This window comes from Geotrypetes seraphini, chromosome 13, assembly GCF_902459505.1.
Source record: "Geotrypetes seraphini chromosome 13, aGeoSer1.1, whole genome shotgun sequence".
Taxonomy (NCBI): Eukaryota; Metazoa; Chordata; class Amphibia; order Gymnophiona; family Dermophiidae; genus Geotrypetes; species Geotrypetes seraphini.
Genome location: NC_047096.1, coordinates 37,913,442 through 37,930,627, shown reverse-complemented (window position 1 = coordinate 37,930,627; position 17,186 = coordinate 37,913,442). Strand labels below are relative to the sequence as shown.

General features: G+C 42.0%; 1 protein-coding gene across 3 annotated transcripts in view; it reads left to right on the top strand.

Moving 5' to 3' along the window:
• Positions 1 to 17,186, top strand: part of LOC117347077 — a 67,705-nt gene that overhangs the window by 29,813 nt on the left and 20,706 nt on the right. For 2 of the 3 annotated variants that reach the window (XM_033917433.1, XM_033917431.1), the window contains exons 6-14: positions 5,975 to 6,127; positions 7,744 to 7,870; positions 9,496 to 9,707; positions 10,322 to 10,484; positions 10,721 to 10,803; positions 12,102 to 12,262; positions 12,385 to 12,553; positions 13,797 to 13,975; positions 15,026 to 15,113. In XM_033917433.1, coding sequence (XP_033773324.1) covers positions 5,975 to 6,127; positions 7,744 to 7,870; positions 9,496 to 9,707; positions 10,322 to 10,484; positions 10,721 to 10,803; positions 12,102 to 12,262; positions 12,385 to 12,553; positions 13,797 to 13,975; positions 15,026 to 15,113 — 1,335 coding nt within the window. The remainder of the gene's footprint in view (positions 1 to 5,974; positions 6,128 to 7,743; positions 7,871 to 9,495; positions 9,708 to 10,321; positions 10,485 to 10,720; positions 10,804 to 12,101; positions 12,263 to 12,384; positions 12,554 to 13,796; positions 13,976 to 15,025; positions 15,114 to 17,186) is intronic. The other variant, XM_033917432.1, reaches the window with a different exon arrangement.

Sequence of the window (17,186 nt, the reverse complement as noted above, 5' to 3'; positions counted from 1 at the left end):
AGATACTGGATAGGAGGGTAATTAGGAAAAGAAACGGAGAGATGGTGGACTCTGGGATGGTGGGGAAGGAGGGAGAGATGCCGGATGAAAGGGTATTTAAGAAAAGGTGGATCTGTGGAGGGAGATGAAAAAAAGGAAAGATACCAGACTTCCTGGGAAGGGAAGGGAAATGGAAAGGGAGGACAGAGTTGGCAGATGGATGGTTAGCATGCAGAAAGAAGGAGACCCTGGCAAGCAAGTTATCAGAAGAAAACCAGAGCCTTGGACCAACAAGATTTGAAATATAACCAGACAACAAAAGGTAGAAAAATTAATTTTATTTTCTGTTTTGTGATTATAACATGTCAGATTTGAAATGTGTATCCTGCCAGAGCTGGTGTTGGACTGCAAACGTGAGCTAGGATTTAACAGAAAGAGGAAAAGTCCTTTTTGTTTCTTTATTTTATTTACACCACAGCGCCAGTGTGGTTAGGAGAAGCCAAAGGGGGTGAAAAAGCTATAAAACCCACCAGGAGTTTTGAAAAAAATCACCCAACTGGGCAGGAAAATCGAATTGAAAAACCAATTCAATAGGGCTGAATCGAATCAAAATTTTTTTTTCCTGTATCTGGCAGCATTAGTTTGCGCTACTGTCTTAGACTTTAGGACCTGGGATTGGGGAGAGATGGCATCCTCAGTACTTTATAATGCAAGTGAAACGAGGATTTGGTCAGACTTTTCAAGGGTCTGCAGAAAAAAAATATTGTATAGGCCGGGGACATGAGACAGCAGGAAATGGGAACTTTTCTTCCTTCTATTTTTGTGAATGGAAAGGCTGAGGATGTCAGAGAGGTCAGTTAAAATATGTGCTTTATAAGAAAATATAATAATGTGTTTTATAAAGTTTATAGCATAGCTGGCCTACCCAGTGAGGTGTTCCTAGTGGTGATGGTGGCAGCGTGTCAATGTGTTGAGAGGAAGAGGTGGTCTGGGAAATTCTGCTGAGCAAACTCCGGGCCCATTTCCACCCCCCAGTTAGTCCACTCCACTCAACTGATTCACACACTGAGTGGGTCTTTGGGTGTTGTTTTGGGATCTCTTCCAGTGGTTTATCTCCTTCTGGTCCAAGGAAGGAAACTTTGTTATCCTTAGCATTGACCTACAGAATATGTTTGTAACAGCGCTGCTTGTGTGGCATTAGGCTATGTAGTGATCGAAAGAAAAAAACAGACCTTTGCACATTTTTGCACTATATGGTGGGTGTATGAGGAGATTCACATTTCCTGCACAGCTAAGTCCATGTGAAGTTACCTTGTGCTGTATTTGACATCTAGCAAGGTCTCTGTTTGAAAGGAAAGATCTAAACTTAAAAATGAAGTGGCCAGAAGTTATGGTAAAAGCAGATAGTGTAGCTGGTTTTAAGAAAGATTTGGACAAATTCCTGGAGGAAAAGTCCATAATCTGTTATTAAGACATGGGGGAAGTGTCTGCTTGCCCTGGATCGGTAGCATGGAATGTTGCTACTCTTTGGGTTTTGACCAGGTATTAGTGTCCTGGATTGGCTACCATGAGAATGGGCTACTGGGCATGATGGACCATTGGTCTGACCCAGTTAGGCTATTCTTATGTTATGTTCTCATCTGTAGGGGCCTTTGTTTTCACTTCTTATTTTAATGTATTTTTTTTCTGGGAACTTATCAGTGTTTTTTATAATGGGAACAAAAATGGAAGAGAATTAATGTGTGTGGAATGGGGGGGTAACTAATTTCTTCAGCTAAATAATTCAATCCACTTCAAACAGACATAGGAGAACTTGTGCACCATTCACACACCCTCCAACCAAAAACGTCAAAAGAAAAAAACAGTTCGACAACCTCCTAGCCATTCGAGCTGCAACACTCGACCCCCAACTCTACAACCAATTGATATCAACCACAGACTGCAAAACCTTCAAAAAGAAATAAAAACCCTTCTATTCAAAAAACACATAAAACCGAACTAACACAATCAGAACTGTCCCAAGCATCACCTGCAACTACTCCATATGTACTTCTAATGTCATGACAATTTAGACATAATTTATGTTATGTTATGTTTGGAATAATGGTTACATATATGAGGTTCAATAAAAGAAAATTTTCACTGCCTGTTTCTATTCTGACCATTTATTCCATTTCATGGTTATTGCAAAAAAAAAAAAAAAAAAAATTTTTTTTACATGGGGGGGGGGGGGGGGGTTAAAAAATGATGGGCCCCGGGTGCCACATACCCTAGGTACGCCACTGACCCAGAGTGGAGTTTTTCTAGACTGAGGATGTGTCTATATTGTCAAAATTCTTTTTAAAGTTGTTTTGTCCGGAGAATTGAGTTGTCTACTAAATCCAACGTGACACTGAGGTCTTTTCTCCACTTTTAAGATTAAATCTGTGGCATTCTTTCCCATTGTTATGTGTTTCCTGAATGAATTATTGTTGAAGATTTAAGGAGCATTATACTTGATTGTTTTTTTTCAGTCTTTATTACCCTGTAACCCAGTGGTCTCAAACTCAAACCCTTTGCAGGGACATATTTTGGATTTGTAGGCACTTGGAGGACCTAAGGAAAAAATAGTTAATGTCTTATTAAAGAAATGACAATTTTGCATGAGGTAAAACTCTTTATAGTTTATAAATCTTTCCTTTTGACCAAGTCGTAATAATAATATTGTAACTTATAGAGACATATAATCAAGAAACTGTTTTATTTTACTTTTGTGATTATGATAAACATACAGAGGTCCTCAAAATAGTGCCTGGGCCATGAGTTTGAAACCACTGGTGTAACCCATTCTGAGCTCATTGGGGAGAGCGGGATAGAAAACAAATTAAATAAATAAATATAATACTGTGTGCATCTTTAATGAAAGCCCCTGACCCACCCATGCCCCTCCCATAGCCACAACCTTTTTTTCAGTTGCATGCAAAAAGATATACACACCTTTATAGAACAGCACCTTGCAAAATGCATGTGGAAATCCAAATTGTTCCCAATGAGTGCCAGTAATTCTAAGCACCCAATTATTGGCACTGATTGGCTCAGTCGTTAAATTGCCCAAATGTGCATGCAAATGTTTTAGCGCCAAAATGCGATTAATATATCCCAATAAATAAAATATACATATGGTGTATTTGTGCGAATTTTTTCAAACTGGCAGTAGATAAATCTTACTAAATAACCCCCACCTTTAACAAAGCCGTGTTAGTCTTTTTTTTATCGCCAGCCATGACAGTATTAGCCTCGACGCTCATGGAATTCCTATGAGCATTTGAGCTAATACCGCCATAGCCGGCGATAAAAAATCATAGCACAGCTTCATTAAAGAGGGCTTAAATGACTAGATAAATTTGTAAAATAGGTGTCTTCCTATCCTATTAATTTAGATGCCCTTTTAAAAAACTGCCCTCATGAAATGACCTGAGGAACGATGCCTTTTCTTGGGTGACAACTGAATTACATATCTTCCATCACCAAATCCATTTTAAGTTATACAGCGATTCAGTGGCTTAGCAAGGGTAGGAAGCGCCCGGGGCGGTGGCGCCCCTGCAACCTCCTCTCTGCCTTCCCTGCTCCTTCCTCGCCCTCCCACTCTTTCCACACACCCCCATGCCACACTCGTGCCCTCCCTTACCATCCCCATACCTCTTTAAGTCTTTACCAGTGCAAGCAGCTTCTCCGGCCTGCTGCTTGCGCTCCATGACCCGGAAGTGATTTCAGAGGGAGCCAGGCTGGCGCGAGTAGCAGGCCAGAGTAGTTGCTTGTGCTGGTGAAGATTTTAAAGAGGTACAAGGGGTGGGGAAGGGAGGGCGTAAACATGGAATGGGGGGGGGGGGCGGAGAGGTGCCGAGGCCCCCACTAAAATGATGGCATAGTAAGGAAGGTAGTCTCCCCCCCCCCTCCTATCCTCACTATGCCACTGCAATGGTTGTTTTACTACAAAGTGTTAAGCCTTTAACGTTCAGTTAGACCTGGCTAAGAGGGAATCACAAAATATGTTACTGCGCACTAACTGGATAATACAGGAGCAGTTACAGTAGGACCTCCTAAAAAGAAGGCAGTAAGTGTCTCCTACGTTAATGTGATGCTGGTAGAAAACTGGAACGCTCTTCCGGAGTCTGTCATAGGGGGGATTCAAGACAAAGTTAGACAAGTTCCTGCTAAACCAGAACATACGCAGGTAAGGCTAGACTCAGTCAGGGCACTGGTCATTGACCTAAGGGTCGCCACGGGAGCGGACTGCTGGGCACGATGGACCACTGGTCTGACCCAGCAGCGGCAATTCTTATGTTCTTATGGTACTTTGTGCTAATGGGAACATTAGCACAAGACCTGCAAATTAAAACAATAGAAAAAATATGATGGATTTAATTTGGGTTTAGTATGCCGGGAAATCCCACATTAACCCATTCTGGCCCAGAATTCTCATTAGCTTTGTAAAATGACCCCTGTTTGTGAATAAATAAGTTATTTTGGCTCATTCCAGCCTGATCAGGTCTCCTTACTTCTGGTCCTTCATGTTGAAGATACTAACTATGGTGACCTCCCAAAACTACAACTTGATAATAGCTTGTTCTGGGAAATGTTAAATGATTGATGTACAGTATATTATTGTGTTGCAAGCTTAATGTGTGAAATACCAGAAAGATCAGTCTCGGGGTGTGCACGACACCTGGCTGGTTTGGGCCATTTTCTCTCAGAACTGAGGAGTGTTTTTTGTTTTTTTTTAAATTGAGTACCAAAAGCATCAGGATAAGGTCTTTAAGTGACATAGTAAGGAGGGCGTGGGGGGGGAGCAGTCTGCCCCGGATGTGGTCTTCCTAAGAGCCGGCACTTCTCCTCCCCCTCTCTCCGCCCCTCCCACTCCTCTCCTTACTATGCGCGTGCTCCCCCTTGCCTTCCCCATACCTTTTTTACTTTCCCGGCATGAGGTTGCTGCCTGTGTCAGCATCGGCGCTCGCTCTGATGTCACTTCCAGGACCTGCGCCTAGGAAGTGTTGTTAAAGGGCATTCTGCTCATGCTAGAGACTTATAAAAAGATACAGGGAAAAGGGTGGGGGCACGCACGTGGCAGGAGGGAGGCGAAAAAGAGGGCAGGGGAGGGGCACCACTGCCTGGGGCACCACTCACCCTTACTACGCCACTGGGGTCATTGTACATTTTGGGGTAATTTTTTTAACCATGCACACATCTGTGCACAGATATTGCCAAATTTCCAAAGAGAGAGTATGCATGGAGAAGCGGCCCAAAACCATTTTGGTTGGAGCTGCCAAGCAAACTTATCTCTGGCCCTGCCCCCAAGCTCCCAAGTTGCTGATGCCATTTTGGGCAAAATATTGGTGAGGCCACAGCCTCTGTGTCCTCTGCCTATGCATGCAGCTCCACTTTGAAAATCACCCATAAATTCTCTGTAGGACATACATATTTTCTATGTTTATTTATACAGATGCAATAGCATACCAAGGGCAGAGCAGTGGAAGTGGTGTCTGCAGCCAGTAAGAGGGTGCAGGAAGAAGCTGTGAGGCCACAGTCTAGGGTGCATGACCCTCAACTCTGCCAGCCCCACTTCCTCTGATGTCAACCTTCTGTTCCAAGTTAGGGGACCAGCAGAGCTGACAGCCACACCGACCAGTCTGCTGCCCCGCAACCACTCCATGCACACCCTGGGGAGGGGGGGTTCCTCTGTCTGAAGGAGGGGATGCTCCATCCTGGGTGTCAAATGATACTTGACTTTTCAAAAACATGCATGTAAGTGAAATCCCCACCCTAATTCCATCCCCAGAAGCACTTTGGGTGAAATAATGCGCCTATATGGCAGAGGAATTTTAGGAAAAGCCGTTTCCACAGGCTTTACCCGCAGAAATGTTCGTGAAAATTGCCTTCCTTCTGTAATACTGATGGACTATAGCACTTCACCCTGAAGAAATGTTGCTTTTCCTGCTTTTATTAATTCCCACTGCAGATTCTTGGTCAGTGTCCTCGACCAGAAAACATTACAAGCTGAAGAAGTCCTCCTCCTTTTGGAATACCAGCTCCTTACCTCTCATTCCGAATCCAGTTGTTTGTTTGAAAGAAGGTGATGTGATCCTTTTCCAGCTTAGCATTTTTCCCGAGAGTGAGTATTGCTTTATTACTATACTCGCTTGTTTAGGTCATATTGTCTTGGCTTGAGTGTGATCCTGCCCCATCACTATTTTGCCTCTTTGACAGAGTCACGTAACCTCTTACTCGTCCTCTCATAGCTTTGGAATGGAATTTGTAGAAGGTCATTTTCAATACGACGTCCAAGTCCAATTGTAGATGTTTTGATGAAAATGTCTACAAATCTCATCCTGGTTTGAACATAGCGATAATCGAACTAGAAAATTGTCTATATTTTAGTTTTGAAAATCACTATTTTCCAGATGTTTTGTGCTCAGTATGTACAGTATATCAGAGAAAACCTCACTAAAAAACAAGCCATAGGGATGGCTATGTGGCCACACAGACATCATAGCTGAACAGAGGGGCAGCTAAGTGATCTGTGCAATGGACTTCACTTAAAGGGACCCAGATAGAAATACCATCTTAATACCTTTCTTTTGTATTGTGAACCCTCCAGGAACACCTAAAAACCTACTGTACCTTACTATATACCACTACAAAAGCCCTCAGACCTGCAGGTTCCTATCTGTAGGTACAGTTGGCATTTTGTGGGTTTTAGAAGGCTCAAAATTTCCACTATGTGTACTAGCTAGAGGGGGGGATTGGACCCGAGTCCTTTTCTCTACAGTCCAATGCACTGACCACTAGCCTTCTCCTGGATCCAACCTGATGGTTTAATAGGAATGGTCATAACATCTGAAGTCGTCACAGAGTCTCTTATGTACTGACACTGTCACATATTTGAGGGGTGTGAGGATGTCAGTGACCACTGGGAGATTATGCCTTAATCCCTCCAGTGGTCAGCCGGTCAGTTAGGGCACCTTTTGTGACTTAGTTGTGATTGAGACTTTCCCATATAAAATCAGGGGTTCTTGCTGATATTTTACCTCCCTTCTTGATATTTGTTTATTGGGGGGGGGGATTCAAGCGCTAGCAGGTGCAAACTTGCTTAGTCACTCTTTAGTGAGCTATCATTAGTCTTAAAAAAGAACCCCGGACTGAAAAAGGCTGCTATTGTGATTGAAACAGTTCTGATTGAAACAGGTCTAGATATAAACATCCCAATTTTTGCCCTAGTCCAGGGCTACTATGTTCTAGTCATCGAGGCCCACAGACAAGTCAGGTTTTCAGGATATCCATAATAAATATGCATGAGAGAAATGTGCATACCAAGGAGGCAATTCATGCAAATTTCTCTCATATATATTCATTGTAGATGTCCTGAAAACCTGGCCTGCCTGTGGACCTTGCAGAATGGAATTGAGTAGCCCTGCCCTAAACAGTTTTATCTTATTCCATTATCCTTGAAAAACATCCACATTCTGATCCCACCCAAATCCTACTTAAAACATGCCACCAACATGTCTCCTAGTGATTTAGATGAACTGAGGAGAAAAATGTCTCAAATCTGAGTTTCAAAAATCGTGACTTGGATTTGAGATACTTCTAGAATGTTTGAGATACTTCTAGAATGGATTTGAGATACTTCTAGAATGTTTTGAAAATGAACCCCCATAGTTTCTCTCATTGTCTTCTTCGGATACTACCAATACACTTCAGAATTATCAGGGTTTATATGGTTTGTAGATCGTTCTGCCAGCCACTATCCTGTGTACCAGAAGCAGCACTTGTACAACAGCAACACTAAGTGGGATTTTGGTGTGTTTAGGAGATTGGACCATCTCATTCGAGAGACTCAGCTAAACATCTCCAGGTAAATCCGTTATCCTACTACAATAAGAGGAAAACCAAAGCACAATAAACATGGGGGGCTGATACTGAAAGCAATTTAACGGGCCAGAAATCGCTTGTGCGGGGCTATCTGCTGATATTCTGTAGTAGTTAACTAGTTAGTACCACTGAATATCACCAAAGGCTGGTAATTCAATGCCGACTATTTTATTGGTGGTCCTATATTTATATGGTGTCGCTTATGTGGTTAAGTGTTCAGTATCACACTTAACTGCATAAGAGATAACCAGCCACATAAACCTGGATATTCAATGCTGGCCTGGCATTGAATATCTGGGAATAATGCCACCTGCAGTTAAAAATATGCTCACTACCACTCCATCCTCCTCTCCCCCTCTTCCAAACAAGAGAAACTGTCAATATGTCCATCTGTCTCTCCCTCCCCCATGAACAGGAAGAACCATCCCCACTCCTATAGCCTCCCCCATTTGCAGGTTTACCTTAAATATTGGTAGTTCAGAAGCCTAATCCAGGCAGAAAAGATCCCCAGTCGCTACTACCCCTGATGTTTCTGTCATCAAAATGGCTGCTGCTACCTTCAGTGGCAGTCTCACAAGATTGCTGCTGAGGGTTGTGGTTGTCATTTTAAGTTTGGAGCCAGCATAAATAGGAATGACTGTGAATCATTCTTGACTATGCCTGCTCCAAAATAGCTTCCATGGCCCTCAGCATCAATATCATGAAACTGCATCTGAAGTTCATGGCAACCATTTTAACATTGTTGATGGCATGGAAAAAAGTGACTAAGAGCAAAAGCGACTGTCCCAACTAATCCACTAGATTATCAGGATGCAAAGGTGTGTAATGAGCTTTGCTCATCTGGGGTATTGAGTCAAATTGCTGGAAAAATAGCTCCAATCTTAACGAAGATGATTAATAAGTGTTTCACATCTGGATGTTTTCCAGATAGCAGTAAACTTGGTACGGTCAAACCCATTCTTAAGAAAGAGAGTCTTGATAGAGAACAAATGTGTAATTATAGGCCAATATCGATCTTGCCATTTATTGCTAGAGTACTGGAAAAAACAGCATTACCACAAATGGAAATTTTTGTGGAAGAAAATGGCTGTTTGGATAAGAACCAATTTGGGTTTAGAAAAGCTCATAGTGTAGAGACGTTATTATTGGCTACTGTCGATGAGTTACAATTAGGTATATATCAGGGTGATTGTTTTTGTTTGATATCTCTTGATATTGACCATCGTGAGAACTTATGGCCCCGCAAAGTTGGTCTGGCTGATCATGTAATTGTGATTACGGAAGAAATAAAAATGTTGGATGTAATCCTTGATGCACATTTAACACTGGCTTAATATTGGAAGCAGCTTGTAAAAAGTCTGAACAGTTGGAACTACAACCACTGGAGCTCTTTGCAGTCATTCTGTCTCAAACTATCAAATGCCATTCAATACTGCTTGGTCATCCTTGTTTTTGAGTCCCTCCACCTATGGTCCACTATACCATCTTCTTCACCACACTTTGAAGAACCCTATATAAACAGAAAACATATGGACAATAACTATGAATTATTATTTGGAACATCTGTTTTATGTTGCAATAGAATCCACCTTCTCCTTTCATCTTCAGGTTTGCTCATGTTTTCCAGCATTCTGGAAGATATGTTTTCACAGACAATGGTATTGAGAATCATATGCTCTTTGTCATCGTGAATGGGAACAATATTGAATGCGATTCCACAGTGGCTCCATTCCAGCCATCTTCTCCTTTTCAGCTGGTCAGACATGGGATTCTGAAACATCAGAAATTAAACTTATCCCCAAACTGGACATCTATTTCAGGTATATTAGAACATCTGCAGATATTATGGTATTACATATGCAAGACGAATGAATATAATCCATCCAGGAACTTAAGGTACCAATCTGATCTCTGCTGTAGGTATAAGCAAAAGTTCTCCTTGGTATTTTCTTGTGGTTTAATGGTCACTTAAGCCCAGATTTTTTAACCGGCATCGATTTTTTAGACCCCAGTAGGTGCCCAAATTCAGTAAAAAAAATGCTTTTGAAATTACATTTTTAAGTGAGTTTCAAGGTGCCTATCAGCGCCTAAAAAATTGGCACTAGAATCATGCCTCTGTAAGCACTTTAGGTCACCTAATGCCACTGTGGGCAATGCTAACGCCAGAAGAGCCATTAGGCAGTCTAAAGTGCCTACTTAGGTGCAATGCACGGCAAAGACGTGCCGGAAATATAGGCCAAGTTTTTCCTGACCTACATTTCTGGCACCTATCTTTCCCAGTAGCATGATTCTCTATACGGCGCTATCGCATGATTGACACATGATTGGCAGTCACTTTTTAGGTGGCCACTGATATGGGTGCCGCATGGAGAATCTGGGCCTTAAGGCTCTTCCAGTCTCCTCGTAAACTGCATCTTCTCCCACTTTTTTCCAGGAGTACTGCTTCTCCTGGGCCTTTTAATGGCTCTCCTGCTAATCTTGGCTGTACTGTTAAGAACCATACTTTTGAGACCCAGCCCCATGAAAAGCTGGAAGCCCAGATGGAGGAGCCTTGGTGAGCCATACATCCCTCCTGAATATGTACTCACTCGAGACAGGTTAGTGTATGTGAAAAGAAAAAATTAGAAGAAATCATCTGTTTATAAAGGTATTGCGTCCTGCTCCACTGAAGCATTCCTGTTTTTCTCTATCTAATTTTGCATCATATTTATCATGCTTTTCCATAGCTATCATGATTTCTTTACAAGTTTACTGCACTCAGCTTACCATAGTAAAATTATTTTAGTTCTGTGGAAGTGCATTTTTCATACCTGTTGACTTATTTCTCTCTCAGTTTTGAGTACTATGAAGCCCTTGGGCCAAGAGGTTCTGGAGGAGGAGAGGATGCAGGGAAGAATGAGACTGCTTATGGATCAGGTAGAGTGCCTCAATTCTCCTTCATCAAAAAATGTAAAGTCTCCGAGCAATGGCTATTCTAGTAAATCACCTAGAAAACTATTTGAAGAGCTAAAAATGATCTTTCTTAACTTTGCTAGAAGTGTGCATCAGCTTTACTGTTGGGAGACATTGCCAGAGGTGTGTGTGGGTCGAGAGGGGAAAATAGCATATATACATGACATTTCAATTTTAACCTTTATGGCCATAAGCAGAAAAGAGCAGCTACAAAGCATGTTGGGGCTTTTAGCATGCCCACCTTATGTTAATTTTCAGACAAAGTAGGTGAGTACTTCCTCTTTGAAAGCTGGTGCAAGGCATGCATAGTAAAAGCTCCCATGAAGGTATACAGGATGTTTGAAAATGACTTTAGCCATGGCCACATGGTAGAAGACATTTAAAAGGGTTGAATTAGCACAAGTGGTCAAGGCTTCAACCTTGGCTATTCAATATCTTTAATATCCAGTCATAATTCAATACATGCCTAATTTCTTAAAACTAACCAATTCAATATTAAGTGAGAGTGCATCTTTGATTCACTCACCTCCTTCTTGGATCAGTAAAGGGCCGGGAATTCTTGTTGCAAACTCTTAACAAATGTCCTTAGGAAATTTAACTATCAGTCAAGAAACAGTTATGTAGAGGGATCTGATTGTCTTCAGTGCTAAAGCTGAAGGAACAATAACTTTATCAGTGCAACAAATTTTCCTTCTTCTTAAGGAGGTGTGTGTCTGCCCTAAGGATGGAGTATCAGAGAAAAAAGTAAGGCTGCCCATTAATGCAAACACAAGACATAAATTCATCTTACCACAAATGGAAATTATTGCAACACTGAGCCTGGGCCCACAGAGGCTTCTCATATATTCTTTGCCTAAAAGTTCATAAACTGCTCTGTCAGATTTTGCTCCTTCATATCACAGAGCTGCTGCTGGGGTAACAGGGAAACTAAACCAGTTTAGTTACTAAACCTGTAACAGGGAGGCTAAAACCAGTACTAGCATGTCAGTGGGGTTTCCATGTTGCAAACTGCAAACATATGACGACATGAACTGAAACTGGAATTCTTGTGGTAGTGTTAAATGTGGATCTATCAGGCATGATCGGGGCAGGGGAACATTGCAATGAGTTGCAAATATAAAACTAATGGGTTCTATTTTTCATTCTTCATAAATGCCTTAGTGGAAGTGACTATGATGTGGGTATCACACCTAGCTCTTGAGCCTCGCCCTCTACCCCATTTCAAATTGAGTCTTTGGGATTTTACACCTCTTGTATTTTAGAGAAAAAGCTCTCAGTGTTGGATCTGGAAGACTTCAATGTTAGAACACTATATGATAAGTTGGAAGATCAGAATCTGCACTTAGCCTCTCAGCTGGGAAGGCATCGGAATGACACCTTGGCATTTTACAAGGGAATTAGCCAACATGTCCAAATTCTAAAGGTGAGTATGGAGAATGGGCACTCATACCATCATTGTTGCACTGTTCTATTTTGTGGATAAGAAATTGCCTTTCCCGGGGCTCCAGCAAAATTAGAAACATCTCTTGTGCTCTTTGTGACCAGAATGTGATTCAAGGGCTGGATGTCAACAGGCTGAAAGAGAACTTAGGCAAAAGCAAAAAGACTGCTGATAAAATGCATGGCTCCCTGAATGATGTCATATGCCCTGGGCAAAGTGATAAAGCAATGAGCAATAACAGAGACTTGCAAAATTGGAACCAGCTGACCTCAGGTAAGGAATTAAGTTGAAAGAGTGGAAAAGTGAGGTTGAGCACCAAAAACTCTAGACCACTGCTTTTCAACCCAGTTCTCAAAGGCACCCTCAGCCAGTCACGTTTTCAAGATAACCACAGTTGAATATGCATGAAATAGATGTGCATGGCTGTCACCTCCATTACATGCAAATCTCTCTCATTCATATTCATTGTGGATGTCCTGAAAACCTAACTGGCTGGGTGTGACCTGAGGAATGGATTGAGAAGCATTGCAATAGACTATCAATTTAAATTTGTGAGCCCACAGGGACAGATAGGAAAATAATTAAGAGTGCCCGATTACTATTCAATGTATTGTAAACCAATGGTTCCCAACCCTGTCCTGGAGGACCCCACAGGCCAGTCGGGTTTTCAGGCTAGTCCTAATGAATATGCATGAGAGAGATTTGCATATAATGGAAGTGACAGGCATGCAAATTGCTCCATGCATATTCATTAAGGCTAACCTGAAAACCCGACTGGCCTGGGGGTCCTCCAGGTCAGGGTTGGGAATCACTGTTGTAAACCACTTTGGGTGAATCTCTTCATGAAAAGGTGGTAAATTAATCCTAATAAATAAATAAACAAATATCTAAAGGATAGAATAATGTTAATTCAAAAGAATATATTATAGAGAGAAGTGTCATAAGTAGGGTTACCAGATTTCCATATTTCCCCAGACATATCCTCCTTTTGAGGATATGTCTGGGGGTTCAGACGGCTTTTCAAAACCCGGAACTTTGTCCAAGTTTTGAAAAGAAATCGCGTCGGGAGAGGCATCCGTGCATGTGCGGCTGCAAAGCGGTGACATCATTGCGTTATATTCGTGAATGCCTTCCTGTCCAACGAACAGGCAGCGGGGCTGGTGACAGAGCTGAGGGCAGAGCTAGGGTATAACGGGGCAGGGATGGTTGGAACTGGGCGGGCCCGGGGGGAGGGTCTAGGGGGGTCCGGATTTTACTGAGGTAAAATAGTCATAAGCATTCAAAACTAAAAGCTTAGATTTGCAGTGCAAGTAGTCTCACTCCCCCCTCCTCCCAAAGAAGCGAAAGTTATTAAGGCCCCTTTTATCAAGCTGCAGTAGCGCTGCTGCTGCAGGAAATGCTACGATGCTCATTCAATTCCAGTGAGCGTCAGGGCATGTACCTCACTGGACTGCACTAAAATGCTTGATAAAGGGGGGGGGGGACACAAAGTTATTAAGTACCTTGCTTTATTTAGTGGATGCCTACCGTCAGGAAGCAGCTGAACTGATGAAAGCTCTAAAATTCCTGGTGCTTAACATTCACTCGGGACGGATTGCTGTAAAGAGGGAGCAAACACAGAAGCTGACAAGACAGGATGCAATGGCAGAATTCAGTGATGGCAGCCTCCAAAAATCCAGGGCAGAGCAGAACACGGTAAGGTCAATCAGTTTTGGTTCCCCTTAAAAGTACAGTGTCAGGGGTTAGTTTCTAAAGGGATTTTACCAGATAAGGAGTTACTTGGCTAGATAGTAGCACACCTCTGATGCAACTAGCAGTGATCCCCAGGCCTTGCCAGCTAAAAACTCCCAATACCTCTCCCTCCCGCATATCTTTTAAAGTTCAGATCTTCGCCAACTGCAAGCAGCGTGACTGATACACTGCTTGTGCCGGCCCCATAGCCGTTCTTCTGATGCAATTTCCTGTTTTTCATAGGCAGAGTACATAAGAAGGAAAGGCTGTGGTGCCAGCGCAAGTAGCCTATCAGTTACGCTTCTTGCTGCTGGCAAAGATCTGAACTTTAAAAGGTACGTCATGGAGGCAAAACGGGAGAAGGTTGAGAGACTGGATCGCTTGGGAGGGGGGGGGTCTTCTGCTCATCCAACTTGGGCCCAGGCCCACCCAAAATTGAGTGCCTGGCTATGTCTTTGGACTAGATTTCACTTGTTAACAGTATTCCTCCTCACGGTGGATAAATATATCCACCTAGGGGGGTCATTCTGAGGATTGGGAGAGGTTGGGAGATTTAGATTTTCAAATTTTCACACTGTATGTTGCCCATTATGGCTTCTGCAGCTTTCTAAATGCAAGATACACAGCTTAATCAGAACAGGCCTATATTGGGCAGCGGCACCATTAGACTTCATTTGCAACCACCTGGACGCTTTTCCTTATTTTGTAACTTTCTATAGCCCATCCCATTGCAGTAAAGGTTCATGATCAGGAACCACAGGCAATGATTTAATTTGGGACTCAGTTCCAGCCAGTAGATGTCACTATTGTACAATGGCTTGGACTTTCTATTTTCATGGATTGTGAATGCTTATTCTGTAGCACTCTCAGTAGGCCCAGAAAGCAAAAGATCAGATGCAGGAATCAACCAGGGTCTTCGAGAGAGCAGTATGAAGTTCCTTCACAAAACTCTTAAGAATGAGGAAAAGACATTTAAGATTCTTTTGCTAGTTCACTATTTTGTTTATCCTTCAGATTTCAAGCCTTTTCCATCAGCAGAAATGTTATGAAGTCAAGAACTCTGGAGGTAAAGAAGCTGGCACTCCTTCCATAGCATGTGAACGTAAGGAAGCTTGTTGTCCAAGGTCATCTCCCTTATTATTGCATCTAAGATATTGAAATGGGGGGGGGGGGGGGAGGCAACAAGGACCAGAGAAAGCAAATTCACTCAAAACCAGAAGAAAAAATATATCCATATGTATAGTAAAATCAGCAAATATATGAATATAAATCCAATAAAATGTATATGAGACATGATCAAATAAACAGCAGTTTAAAACAACAAAGGTCATCACAAAAAAGGCTTAAAATCTAATCCCACTTTTAATCCTAAAGGAGTAACTGATTTTACAGTTTTGAATTTTAATATGTAATATACCCCTCCCCCCTCATACCTCAACTGCGGTCTGGAGCGCTAAATGCTCCAATGCTGCTCTGGCGCTCATAGAATTTCTATGAACATCAGCGCCTTTATTTGATATGATTGTGATGGAAGTATTATATTTTATTTTTTGCTTTGTAGACCTTGCTAAACTCTTGAGGCAGGCTTGTTAGCCAAAACACAGCCTGTTTTCTTATATGTCACTTTAAAGATTTTTACTAGCTTGAAATTTTGGTCATCGCTGCTTCTTACTGCCCTCATATTTAAGCTATTCCAAAATCTTGTCTCTGTTTGGTTGTGCAGAGTTCTCCTTTTTATAGTTTAAATGGGCCCATACAGTCATTCTCCATCAATAGTTTTGACATTCTCAGTCTCCTAAAAAAATAAAAACCCCAAAACACTACCATAGAGATCTTTAGTCTTTGTAATCGAAGTGCCAGTCATTTTAGTCTAGGGAGTTTACTCTAGCTCAGGGGTTTTCAACCCAAAATACACCTAGCTAATCAGGTTTTCAGGATACCCATAATGAATATTCATAAGAGAAATTTGCATATAATGAAAGTAGTGCCTGCAAATCTAGCTCATGAATATTTATTGTGGATATTTTGAAAGCCAGACTGGCTGGGTGTGTCCCGAGAACTGGGTTGAGACCACCCTGCTCTAATTAAGGTAATGTTCTCATTTTTTTTATGCTTGGAGCTCTGATCTTGTCAACCTACAAAGCAGCTTGCTGAGACCGCATACCTGAAATTTCAATGGCGTTCCCCATGGAAACTTGCAACATTCTCAACCTCTGCACCTAAGGAATTAGTTACCTCAGAGTTTAGGCTTTTCATCATAACATTTCATTTGATTGAGATGCAGTAATTGTGGGAATAGATTAGATATGGCAGTATCCCTTATTACATAACTGGAGGAATTCCTTGATTTGAGAGGGAATAGAATGGGGTTTATGTTCTATTTTTCCTTAGTGTAGGGTTACCATATGGCTCCAGAAAAAGGAGGATGGATTGAGGCATCCAGGTTTTACTTCTATTGATAGCAATGTTAGTAAAATCTTAATCCGTCCTCCTTTTTCTGGAGCCATATAGTAACCCTACTTAGTGTAAACCACCCTGAGGTCTTCTCTGTATGGTTGCACAGCTTCAAATAAATAAATAGCTCACTAATTCCGATTGCTTGCTATCACTCAACCTTTGTCCCTGGAACTCTGCAATCCTGACAACAGATTGCCAGACTAGTATTGAATATATAGTGGCCAATATTAAGATTAGAGAAAATGGGTACAAAATTGGATATGTAACCCATGGGTGCCATATTTAATGTCTAGGACAGCCTGGCCCTTCTAGGCTCATAGCAGCCTATTAGAACCACAGCTCAATGATTTCAAGGTTCAGGTGCCAGAGAACAGGGAGTACCAGTGAGATTGGGAACTGAAAGGCCGGCTGCTTAGCCTTCCACCAAATGACTTTATTGTAGAGAGAAGCTGAAGCAATCCAAATAGGGCAGAGGGAGTATAGGGGAGGGTCTTAGGAAAAGTATAATAAAAGGCACAGCTCTCGGGTGAGCAAACCAACTTCCCTTATCCCCTATTTCCAATATTCAGAAAGACAGATGGGTTGTTCAAGAGAGTTGGATGCTGAGGGGGGTTAAGGTGTCACAGCTGAGTAGAGCTTTACTGACATAATTTTTCAAGTACCATATGATATGGAAGCACCTGATTATATCTGACCCACTTGATACTAATACATACTG